The sequence below is a fragment of the Diospyros lotus genome, chromosome 2 (genome assembly GCF_014633365.1).
Source record: "Diospyros lotus cultivar Yz01 chromosome 2, ASM1463336v1, whole genome shotgun sequence".
NCBI lineage: Eukaryota > Viridiplantae > Streptophyta > Magnoliopsida > Ericales > Ebenaceae > Diospyros > Diospyros lotus.
In genome coordinates, this window is record NC_068339.1 from 17,465,309 (window position 1) to 17,479,168 (window position 13,860).

General features: G+C 30.2%; 1 protein-coding gene across 1 annotated transcript; it reads right to left on the reverse strand.

Annotated features, from left to right (window-relative positions):
- Positions 1-5,041: 5,041 nt before the first annotated feature.
- Positions 5,042-5,647, reverse strand: LOC127795630 (precursor of CEP14-like). The gene has a single exon (XM_052327426.1). It carries the CDS (start codon positions 5,543-5,545, stop codon positions 5,258-5,260), a length of 288 nt encoding a protein of 95 aa, XP_052183386.1. The 5' UTR covers positions 5,546-5,647; the 3' UTR covers positions 5,042-5,257.
- Positions 5,648-13,860: the final 8,213 nt, after the last annotated feature.

A 13,860-nucleotide genomic window follows, 5' to 3' on the forward strand; every position in this document is an offset into this window, starting at 1 on the left:
TTAACTACGTTTAAGCTGGATAGTAGTTAAGTTGTCTAATAGTGTTTAAGTTAAGTAGTGTTTAAACTGATAACGTATTTGAATAAATGTATTTTTAAGTTATTAGTGTAAAGTTTAAGTTAAATAATGTTTAAACTGATAACGTGTTTGAATAAATGTATTTTTAAGTTATTAGAGTAAAGTTATGTATTTGATTTGTAAAATATGATAAGCTCTTAAAATTTGACAAAAAAAATAAAATGGACATGACATTAAATAATATAAATAAAATTAAAAAAAATATAATTTTTTAAAAAAAATTATAATTGATGTCAAATTGCTAAAATACTTACAATTACATGTTACAAAATTATAAAATAATTTTAAGAATATATAATTTTTTACTTTATGTATAAATTTAAATTTAATTCATAAAAATATTCAATATATATGTTGAAATATTATATAAAATTATTTATTTTTTAATTTTATCAATAAATAAAATTATTGAAATTGGAATAGGGCAATTTGGAAGCAGAAGGAGGCAGTAGCAGACGTGATAGAGGAGACCCTGGGTGACGGCAACGATGATGGCGAATATAGAACTAGGAGGCCACAATGACAGCTTGCAACGCTGGAGGCAATGGTAGCGATGGGCGATAATGGCAGTCATAGGCAGCGGTGACAACCGTTGTGGGAGGAGATTCAGCAATAGAGGAGGCACATGTGCTGTGGGAGGAGAGCTTCGTTTAAGGAGAAGGTGAGGGTTGAGAGATAAGAAATGTAAATATTAAAATTCGAAGAGGGCAAAATAATTATTTTTTTTGTCAACTCCAGAAACTCTCACAAGCTTTTCAACAAAGCTACTACTCCAAAGCTTTCTTTAAATGCTAATACAAAAGCATTTAAGCTCTAGAGCTTTGAAGCTCTTGATAAATTCAAACAGGTAATTAAATAAGCCTTACAGCTTAAACGTTGTACTATTAGATTATAAGCGGTCAAATCGCATTGCCAAACGAAGCCTTAGTCCTTTTTTTTTCAAAGCTTTTAAGTTATTTAGCTTCTAAGTTAAAAGTTAGATATTGTTTAAATTGATAATGTGTTTGGATAAATATATTTTTTAATTATTAATTAATAGTTATGTGTTTAGTTTGAAAAAACTGATAAGTTATCAAAACTTAATAAAAAGACTAAAATAGATATGGTGTTGAATGATATAAAATTTTATCACTAAATATTGATAAATTATACATAATTATTAAAAATATATTAATTAATATTATTATATGTATTATATATGTTATATATAATAATATATATATATATAATTAGTGTTTTATATATACACACACGCAATGAGCAATAGGGATGGAGGAGATGAGGGTGGGGATGGCGACGAATAGCTACCGATGGGGCGATGGAAAAGAAGATGGGAGTGGTGGTTGGTGGGGACGACGGCCAATGGGAAATGGCCAGTCGGGGCGATGGCCTAGCTAGACGACTGTAATGGCTTATGGAGGAAGGGCGACGACAACAACAGTGGTAATAGCAGAACATATGCGAAAAAAATATATGGGAGAAGATAACAATGGAGAGGAAAATATAATAGCAGAGACAAATATGTAAATATGGAGAATATTTGAGAGCATAATAGTAAATTAATTGGTCAAAGTAGTAGTGTTATTTGCAAAAACTCATGGATATCGACTTTTGCAAAACTCTATTATAATAGTTTTTAAACTAATTATTATTGTCAAATACTATAAAATGCTATATAACTTATAAGTTGTCAAACCGCTAAACCAAACAATCTCTTAGTGAGTCAATGCAATAAGTTGGTGATAGCATTTTTGTTAAAGTTGGGGAGCAAGCTTTTCTTAATTGCTATTATAATAGTTTTTAAACTGTATAACTTTTAAACTATTTGAGGTTATCAAATATTTAAAAGAGAAAAAAAAAACACTATATAACTTATAAGCAGGAGTCAAGCACCCCTTTACTATTACGCTGTGGAAGCACTTTTTAATATTTTTAATTTATTATGAAATGATATCAAAACTTTTTTAAAATTGTACAAACAGTTTAACAATATTTTTTTTAACGTTTTTTAGCATTTGAAAAAATAAAATATTTTTAAAATATCAAAACAATACTTTCAAAATATTTTTGCACATCATAGGATCTGTCCCGTTGGCAGATTTATTCAAAATGATTTTATCAAGGGATAAAAGATAAAAAGTACTTTCTCTCACTTAGGCAACTGCTAGTCTATGCCTTGTCAATGAGATCTTGTTGCAATTAGTAGCTATAGTATATCATTAGTCCCTTCACTTATGAATTTGTCATCTAACCAATAAATTTATAAATTAACGAAATATTTATATCCTTTAATTGGTTCAACTAATGAATTTTGAACCGCCAGTTAGCAAGAAAGAAAGGAAAAAAAAAAAAAAAAAGAGAGGTTAAAACAAGAAGTAATTGTCAGACATCCAATGAATGAATCCAATTGTAATACAAATCATTACCCACTCAAATTTGTAAATTATATATGGAGCATAGATTTGAACTCATGCCCTTAAACAGGTTGAGTCAACGTTTCAATTTTTTTTTTTTATTAAATTATCACGATGCATGCATACATGATATTTATGTGTTTTATTTTAGAATATATATAAAAATACCATATAATTCTTTTTTCTATTAGAAGCAGTTTGAAGAAACAAAATATTTGCCCCAAGAACGCAAGTTAAGTGATTAGGCCAAGATAAGTTAGGATTCACACCAGTAGATCGTGGATTCGATTATTTGTCTTGCGCAATGAAATAGAGTCTTCACCTATAATTTATCTCTTATGTCAAAATAAAAAATACGAGCAACAGAAAATCGCGTAAAAACGATAATCTCAAAAAATAAAATGTAGTTCAAGGAAAGTCAAATACAATACATGTCGATTAATTACTTAGTCTCTCTATATATACAGCAAGTGTGAATTCAATTGGTATAGAAGTCTGGACAAGCCACCGGCTTTGCTACATGTTGTGATTCATTGATCAAAATTGAACCCCCAATGAGCCATGCCTGCATGTGCAAACACATTGTACTAACCCCTGTTTAGAAAACACTGTCACACCACTTCTCCCAGTGGTCACGGGTCGGGCTCAAATGTCATCAAAGGTCTTAATTAAATATAGACTTTAGTACTGATCAAGGCCCAAAAATCCTTACAAGCAAGATTTTGTTTTGTTAGAATATATATGCAAGATAGGGGATGAGTTGAACCATGGAAATGGGAAGAATGCATATATAATATGTGTGTTTCGGATTCAATATAGTGAAATCCAAAAAAAAATAAAAAAATACACATAATTTAACCTAAGCATAATTTTGCCACTAAGTTGAACTCAATATAACCACCCAAACAATATAAAAAATCATAAGGGCTGAGTATATAAAGAGTGATCCTCTATCGAGAAACAAAATGAGTAATTTTCCATTTTATCTCTTTTGTTTGCATTCAACACATTCTGATTTAAGTATCAAAAAAATTATCTCAAAGGCCCACGACTAGAACAATTTAGTATTTTTTTTTGTGGTCGTAGAGAAAACCTCCTAAGGATGTTGGCAAATCAACTCGCCACTATAACAAAATCTTGCATTACTATTACTTTTATATCCATTAACAAAACCAATTGAATTATGCATTATTTTAATACCATTTTTCCACTTAAGAAATTGTGTTAAGGATACGAAAACCTTTAAGGTTCATTCTCTTATAAAAAAATATTTATTAATGATTTATAATAAAAAAGAAAACCACCATCTTCTTGTTTTTGAAGGATAGTGATTGGTGAAGTGACTAAATTTACAAATCTAATAAAGTGACGATGAATTGTCATATGTAATTAAGATATTAAATATTAAAATTTACTAAATATTATGCGTAGTGGAATTAGTTAGTTTGGTGCTCTACACAATCATCGCCGGGATATTGCAATGCGATGCGCATATATATGGCTAATTAACAAGTGTTGCTTAATTTGGAATCTAATTATATTGACATCCAAATTGTTGACATATATGCTTTGTCTCCATTTACCGACCATGACCAGTGACCAGTCCTGAATCGACAGTACCCCTAGCTAGCAAACACGTGCAAAATATGTTCATCTGCCCAATTGGTCAACAATTTGGGATTTTTGAGATAGCAATTAATAACCCAGTGCAAAATTAATATTAACCTAATAATTCATATATATGAGAATGTTATATTAAATGTCTAAATGCTTGAAAAAGAAAAGATTAAAAATCAAATTGTTCATAACAAGATTAACTACGTACAATTGGATTTATTAAAAATGTGAAGTTTAAAAACATAATAATTAAGATGGAAAAGACTAACAAATATTTTTACAAAAGATATAATCAGTTTTTTTGTTTGGGTGGATATAAAGTGTAATTAGTTTGTTTAAGTGATTAAAAATATTTTTTTAATAAAAAAATTAAAAACGATTATATCTATTTATTTTTAATTGAATTATAACATAAATTAGACCGCTTTTCGTTATAAAATTCTCTTTGTTGTAATTGTAATAATAATGTTACTCTTCAGTACGACCACAAGCAAGCAGTTGGATTCGCTAGGTAGCGAATGGGTGAAGCGGGGACCATGCCAGAGCCATAATTTGACCCCCTTTTTTTTTACAATTAATTAGGTTTAATTAGTGATGCCGTTTTCCAAGCATTGATTAGGGCTTCGAAAATTCTTAAAGAAATGTGCCACAGAACAGAAGCCTACTAGTTAGTGATGTAAACGCGTTTTCTTTTCTTTTGCATGTGCTCACGGACTTTCCCAATGTAACCGTACGTACCACAAACAAATTAAACTAAAAAATGTATTTCTATTATTCTATTGGGTAAAGTAAAGCTCCGTGGATTGAGACATGATGATGCAGTAATTAATAAAGCAAATTACAACTGAGCCCAAAAACCTGGAATATATATCCAAGTTAAGGAATTGCTACTCATAATTTAATTAATGATTTTTTAAGCAAATAACGTAAACTTCATTAAACGAGTAACATATCTCATTTATTTGTGTAAATTAAGCCCCCAAAACGTACATTATATATATTAACTCATCATTAGATCCTATATATATATATATAAAGAATCAAAACGGTATATATCACGTATAACTAAAAATTAAATATATTAATTAATGGTGTGTAATCCTATACACTCTTCATCATATGATCATGATATTCAAAACCTCCAATATTCAATGGCCGATGCCGGGGCTTGGGACGGACTGGAGAATCCGATCGACGGAGGCGAGGTGGCGGGCGATGAGCTCCTCGTCGATCACGGCGGCGTGGCCCTTCTTGCTCGGCGAAGATGATGGGATTGTGCCCTTCGGAAGGGCACCCAGGAACAAGCTCCCCACCGGCGGCGGCACCCTCTCTCCGCCGTCTTGCATGGCGACAAGTTTCCGGCCATGCGAATGAGACACCAACGAGGCAAAGATCACGGCGCAGAAGATGAAAAACACGAGATTTGAGCGAGCCATGTGGCTGTGACAACGTCGACGTCGGAATATAGAGAGAGAGATGAACAGAGAATGTTGAGAGAATTAATGTGGGAGAGAAGAGAGGTGTGTGTAATGGCAAGTGGTGGTTTTGGGTTTGGAATGTTGAGTGTGTATATATAAGGGCTAGTGCGTTGGGCCAAGTCAAATTCCTCTGGCATTCAATGCAAATTTTGAGAGAGAGAGAGAGAGAGAGAGAGAGAGGCCGCGTGGACTCAGTTAGGCGGTGGCTGTCTCCTTGTGTAACATCTTAACATTAATACAAGAATTAATACAAGTAGCGTTTGATAATTAATTATGATATTTTATTTATTAATGTTAAAAATAAGTAACAAAAGTTACAGGACTATGAAAAATTAAAAAGATAATGTTATAAAAATGAATGGTCTTTTAATAATGACTATGAATATTATTAATTAAACCTATACATATTGTATTTATATAATTAAAAAGTAGAGAGTTTATTTTATTTTTTTTTGCTTAAAATGAGTTTAATTACCTGCTTTTTTGAAGGAATTAATTATTATAAAACTAATTAGAAGGTAAGCTGCACTTGACCAAATGCTATTTTTTTTTATTATTTTTGGTAAAAAAAACTTTAGTAATTTAACAACATAACAATACCCTACATATTAAAAGTTCGTTTGGTTGTCAGATAGAATATTGTGAGATAAGCAATCAAGGACTAAATTAATATAACTATATCTTCGTCAATCCAAACATAAGACTTAGTTTCTTGACGATTACTACTCACCCCCCCTCCTTTGCTGTTTGAATGTGGACATTGCCGTCACCCGCCTATATATATATTATTAATAAGCCATTAATCCTTCTAACAGTTAAAACATCAACAGTCTTACTAATTAAGCCCAAATAAACAAAAACAAAAATCGATTAGGTTGACATATAATTCTGTACTGTCATGAAGGTAATGTAGCTAGTGTTTCTTGAAAAGTTGCTCCAAAGATTACACATGTTTCCTCGACCAAACATCGATCGGCGAGCTTATATGTGTATATATATATATATATTTAGTTAATGACACCAATTAATGTATTAAGTGATCGTATATATATTTGATTGGTTATTATTATTAGCCTGGTTGATGAAGCCAAGTATCGAAGTCTCTATGTCCATCGTGCATATATAAGCTTGTCCTTCTCTTTTGTGAAGTTCTATTTTTGGCCGGCAGGATGTGTGTGTGTGTGTGTGTATATATATATATATATATATATTAATTGTTTCATATATATCATGAAGCCTTGATTGTGAGTAAAGTTGAAGTTTTGGAGCTCAAGAATTTGACTTCTAATTTGGCCCTTCCTATTTTACCCACTTTTCATAAATTATTCCTTACCATAGCATCATGTTACAATTAATTATTGTAATTCCCGTCTAAGGTTACAACAACGATTGTAATAATCATTAGTTTTAATTTTATAAAACTGAATATGCAAAATTCAAATTTTCATTTATTTTTATATGCGTGATCGATGTGTTATGTAAGGTCATTATCTCATATGAAGTTTGCTACTTTTTTCTTCTTTCGATCTTCCTAGCTAGTTCCTACCCTTCTTTGCTATAACTAATTTTTTATCTGCTTGTCTCAAAAATTCATCTATCCGGCCATTTTCTTCTTATATATTGAACTATTTTAATCTTGGTTCTAGCAATTAATTCCACAAATTTGTTTTTTTTTCTAATAAGATAGTGTTTGTTAATCAAAATAAGGGATAAAAAATGTCAGATATATGAAACATTTCAAATGTTTGTTTTTTTCAACGTGTTTGTTAAACTTATTTAGTGACCATTGAAAAGAAGTCACGTGACTTCTTATCTTAATTTTTTCAAATATGTTTATCTCTCTCCCCCTTAAGATAAACATATCTTGATGGTTACGGATAAGAAAAAAATGACGCTTGTGTTTCCTAGTGTATTCTAAAAAATTTAATAAATAATTTGATAAAAATCTTAAAATATTTCTCAGTCTTATGTTGACCATTATATATATCTTGTTGCAAAAAATATTTCGATCTTATTTTGATATTGTTTTATCTTGTTCATTTTAACAAACGTTATCTGAGTAAGATTATGTTAATAGCAGTATAATAAAAGACAATTGAGATTCAAAATGGTCAAACTCAAGTTTTTAAATTCACTATTTTATATAAACTACAATTTCAATAGTTTAATCCCACAAATTTGACGATAGCATGTATGTATCCAAGCTGCTACATTATTATTATTGCAATCTTTCTAGTGCACATTAATTAAGGACAAAATAGCACACATGAATAGGATATGGCAGTGGATCCGGGTCGGAGATATCCCATTGCATGCCATTTCACTTAATTTGGACAGCGTGCCGCATGACCTTAGCACCAGCGACAACTAAAAAGTCCAACATTGTTACCAAAAATGCAAAAAAAAAAAAAATACTAATTTTAATGCTCCATTATTGTCCTTATGTGTTCTTAATTGTTTAAGCCGGCCACACCAGCGTAAAGTAAACGTCATTATAGTCGAATATAAAGATGATGACCAAACATAAATATTCATTTTTGCGATTCTTTTCAGTTGAATTTATTGTCAGTTTTTATATGCTTAACCACTTGAATATATATGCATGCCACGATTAGAAGGCCGATTATTATTAAATTAAATTATTAAAGCGTGTTATATATATATGTATGTATGTAAGTTATCACCATGTGATAAAGGTCATGTTTTAGGTAGAGGGTGGAAGGAGTTTTTGTTTCTATAGAGAAAGTCAGCAGCAGCAGCAACTAGATCCGAAATGGGATGCCACAAAATTAAGGAGCTGCCTACATCTATAGTACTGACTTTTCACGACAAGTCCATATGGGTCTGTTCCTGTGTTTCTATAATTCCGAAGGCCATGTTTCCCGTTTGTTTGTTTGTAGGACCCGCCCTTTTCCTATCTCCAATCTCCATTCGAATTTTCTAAAGCTGCACTGTCACCCATCACTTCACTTCTTTTGCTCTTCTCAGTTCATAATTGGTTCATTTTTTTTATTATTAAATTTTGAATTAATATAATTTTACTTATTTAAACAAATATATCTTAAACATTAATTTCACTCAGTGAAATCATTGCATAACGTAAGTCTAAAATTTTAGGTTTGAGTTTTGCGGGTATTAATTATTTTTTACAAATTAAAACAAATACTAAATTAGAATATTAGAACGATAAGAGTAAAGGTAATAGTTAGGGAATGAGATCACTATTTATTTAATTATTATAGAGGTTTGATAGCAACTAATAAAGTCTTCACGTAATTTAAAATTAAAATTGTCAACATCTATTTCGTTATTCAAGATAAAGACTTCATAGGTTAGTTGGTATAGTTAGAACAAGATTATATTTGAAGAATTTTAAGAAGATTACTATTCTCTTGGTGGTGCTCAAATGAGAGTTATTGAGGGACTTTTAGAAAACCTAGACAAGAGGGTCTCCAATTTTTTGTAATTTTTTTTTTATTCTTTAAGCATATTTGGGTTCATTTATTATTGGACCTAATTTTTTTTATAAGTAGGCCTTAATCCAAGACATATATTGCACATCTAACCATTTAAAAAGGATGGTGCCAACTTTTTACCTTTTTTTTTTTTTGTTTTACAACAAAAAATTTGTAATTTCTATTTTTTGGGTGTTCACCGAATAAATCTCATATTTACACAAACTTTTATAAATCACATATATCAAATAAATAATTAAAAATTAACATATTCATATTTTTAAAAAATAAAAATATTAATTTTTAATAACTAATATATTAAACCCAGCCAACCGACAAAACCGCATGGGCATGGTGGCGTCAAACTTCAAGGGGTCTAATATAAGCAGGCGGAGGAAAGGAGGAGGTGGTGGGCGGTGGGAGGATCGTGTACAGATGAGGCTGCCCACGCCCGTCAACGTTCCACCCTTCCGTCGCCCGCCATATATATATATATATATGTATATCAGAAAGTGAGTGAGAGAGACAGTTTTATATTTCAACAATTTCAACTGAGACAAAGACACTTACTTGACGGTGAAGGAATTGGATTTTGCATGCACGTTCACCAATAGAATTACACTCATTAAGTTCAATTCAACGCACCTCTTTTTGACTTTGGAGGAGGGATTGGTGGAGTGTGTGTTTCTAAAAGAGGGGAGCAGATATTTTAACCCCAAAAAAAAATGCTATTTCAAAAGTTAATTACTAGTTATTGTATTATATATTTAATTAATGCAGATATATAATACATTAATATTACATAAAGTGTCATTACTGACTGTATAAATAATATATTTATGATATTTTAATCTCAAATTAATTAATGGATGAATTCAAAAATTAAAATGGTTTTTAATAAGGTATATTAGTTATAACAATTAATTTTTTGCTTCATTATTTTTGGTTTTGAATTAAGATTTTAATTTAATTTTATAGGCATGTAAATTGAGTGCAAATGTTATAGGTATAAAAAATTCCATTGTTTGTAACAAAGGTGATAATGAGTCTTATTTATCTATTTAAAATAAAACAATTATTCAAATTTTATATTTTAAATTATAGAGATAAAATAAGCCTCACCGTTTCTGATTTATTAATTATATTGGTATTTCTATGAGTTTATAAGTTAGGCACGCATGCTTATTTTTCAATATATATATATATTTTCAATCCATATAGGGAGTTTTTGAAAAGATTATCTTAATATAAAATGGTACGAGCTAATTGATTATAGCATTTTTTACTATAGGGCTAATTGATTGATTATAATATTGATAAATATGGCTATTTGACACGTGTCACAATAACAAATATGAATGAACATTTAATTATCAACTACTCTAATTATATTATTCGATATGGACAAGGCCTAGCCAAGTTGCGCCAACAAATTTAAACAACCCCCTCTCCTCCTCAAATCAAATCACGTGAACCATCCCCTATTAGTTAATCACTCCAATTATGTTATTCGATACATACATGACTTAGTCACGTGCCACAATAAATTTAAACACCCCCTGCCCAAATCAAATCACATGAACCTCAACCCAACCCAACCCCCCCACAATTAAACCCGTGACACCCCCCCCCCCCAATTGTTCAATTTAATAAAAATTGAAATATTTTAACAAAACTTGATTAATCAAATGACATTTTTATGTTTTTGTTTACAATTTTGAAGATTGCAACAAAAAATAATTAAACAATTAATTATTGTTTTTTCAAGAAAAGAAAAATCAAACACAAAAATTCCAAAATTAAAAACTAAAAACAAACACAACTCTGGTATATCAATTTAATTAAAATTGTAGAATTATTATTATTATAATTTATTATAGTAAGTTTTTTTATGAAAATTTTGTGAAGATATATGAATTTCCTCAAATATATATGGTTTGTGATGAAAGAACCAATTACCCATCTGATGTTTTTTTATTATTGTCAAAATACAATGATTAAATTTATTTATTTTGAGAACAATCAAAATAGAATCCACTAAAAAAATTGAGAGATATAGGATGTTGCTCGAGGGGTTAACAAAGGCTGGGGCTTGCTCTATGGCCTGAGAAGACTGAGGCATTGGGGTTCCTAAGGGTTTTTAGAGTCTTCGAGGGATGATGCCCTCAGAGGTCTTCGGGGAACAATTTTGGGAGTCTTTAGGGGATTTGCAGCCACATAGATAGTTAGAAAACACACGAGTAGGGGTGTGCGTGGTGTGATTTGACTAGTCTGAATAATTTTTAGCACGTCAAACCGCTAGCGCAGTTTTTCAAACAAAGCAGATCGCAGTCTTGTTTTGGTGTGGCCAAATCGCACCACATTTGTGGTCTAGTTTGGTACGATTTACCGCGATTTGAAAACCTGGTACATGTGAGTCTTAAAATCATTAAAAATGCTACTTAAAAATGGTAAATAAAGATTATCGGTGATTACCATCAGATTACAGTGACATAACATCAAATAATGCATGTCATCATACAATAAATATGCAACATACAATTATTTCCAAATATATATACATATATGTAATTGAATAATGTACTATCCAAATCAATTATTTTTAATTTTTATTTTATTTTTTGGGCAGTTCGGTTTTAAACTAAACCGCCTACTATCCAAACCGCGAACCGCACAGTTTGGACAGCTTTCAAAATGTTTCCGACCGCCAAAAAAAAAAAAAAAAAACCAACCGGTTTGTTCTAGTTTGGTTTGGTCCGATCGGTTTCCGGGGTGCATTGATTTTTTTGCACACCCCTACACACGAGGATCTCCCCACTGCAGGTCCTTTGAATGCATAAGTCAGACTTTGAAGTCTGAAAAATAGAAATGCTAGTATGCCAATAGTATGTCTAGTTATGGGTCTTCGGAGGAGTGGACTCCCAATGAGTAATGTGAGGTTTAGTATCTTAAGTCTTTGGGACTATAGTCTTAGAGTGTGTGAGGTCTTAGTAGGGTCCAACAGGTTTGGGGAAGAGTTGAAAAAAAGATCGGCCAAAAGATCCATTTGCCTTGGAGTAGGCGAGTATTTATAGATATTTGGTGGGGTCTATAGACGAGAACTTCCGGCTTCTCTGGGAAAGATGCATTAAGTGAGGGCAGAAAGTCTAGAGGTATCTTTGAGATAAAGTGTCTTAATGAGTATCCTCCTGATAAGTTTAAACACTATTCAAAGCCACCAAATGAGTTGGCCTCGAAGACTATGGGTGAGTTTTTGAGCTTTTGCATGCTGAGATTGACCACCTTGGAGACTCTTTAAAGGCTTTGGAAGACTTTTATTCAAAAGACTTTAATATCGTTTGGATTTATACAAAATATTTTTCTAATTTTGAGTTTTCTTAAGGCACTCCCACAAGATCTTCCAAATGGGAAAAGTAAAAATCCTCAGAATTCCTGCAAATTAAGAGAAGCAAAGTTATAAAATAAAATAAACTAAGGATTAGTTAAATTTGAAATTGTTAATGATCGTGGCAGAATTTAGACCAACTGTATTAGATTTGGCTAAATACAAAAATAAAGGAAATTAAGAATTTGTTAAATCTGAAATTATTAATTAACTAGTGGACCACCCATGCGATGCATGTGTGAATGGATATCGGAAAAAAAAAAATTGTTAAAGTGAAAATTATATAATTTAGTAGTTACAATAAATGAAAATTATAATAAATAAGTAAAAAATAAATAAAATAATTATGTTACAATCATGAAAATACAACAAAAAGATTATAGATTTTAAAAGATTTCCTTATATGCATTCAAGGGTAGACAAACAATTAAAAACACATAACTTTATCTCGAAATCATGTAAAAATAAACCTAAATTAACATGTAATACAATAAGTAATGCATAAAAAATAAAAAAATTACACAATAATAGGAAGAAAAAAAAACGATAACTAACCTCTTTATTTTGAAATATGCATTCAAGGGTAGACTTTTTTTGGGGAGAATTTTTACGTGTATTTGTCTCATATGTGCATATCACACGATCTCTCAAGGTTTAATTTTTCTTAGTTGCATTCACATCACTCACTTGATAGAATAGTGGTGCTATGTTACACTAGAAGACCAAACTGGGTAAAAAAATATGGTTAAAATTTACTAAATGAAAGTAAAGAAGAAGAGAAAATTTGAAAAGAATAATCGAGAAAGGAGAAGAGAAGAAATGAAAGGGTTGAACGGGAATGGAGAGGAAGAAGATAGAGAGATATTTATTTTCTTTTATTAATTTCTTTCTTCAAATTCTCCTATTTCTCTCAATTTATCAAATCACATGCCACTATTAAGTTTCTCTTTTTTCTCACGCTTTGCCACACAATTTGAATCTTACTCACTTAACATAATTTTCAAAACACAAATTTAATTTGTATTTAATTTCTCCAAGTCCAACATATAACACATATTCAGTGTAGACTAATGGGAAAAAAGAGAATTAAATAAATGACAATAATCAATTAAGTTGAAAAATAAAATTATGACATTTAAAATTATAAAAAATAAATTTAAATTAATTAAATTATATGTAAAATAAAGATAATTTAAATAATTAATTAATTATATAAAATAATAATAATCAAATTTTCAAAATTGATTATCCATACATGACTTTACATATTTCTCCTAACAATAAATTATCACATTTAAGATAGGTCAAATTTTTAAGGAAGTAAAAAAAAAATTAAAAATAAAATTATAACATTTAAGTTATATATGAAATTATAATATTTAAAATTATAAGAAAAATAATTTAAATTAATTAAATTATTTATAAAATAAAGA

Excerpts from the sequence above, each read along its gene's own strand:
- LOC127795630 (XM_052327426.1), bottom strand. The coding sequence starts at position 5,545 with ATGGCTCGCTCAAATCTCGTGTTTTTCATCTTCTGCGCCGTGATCTTT.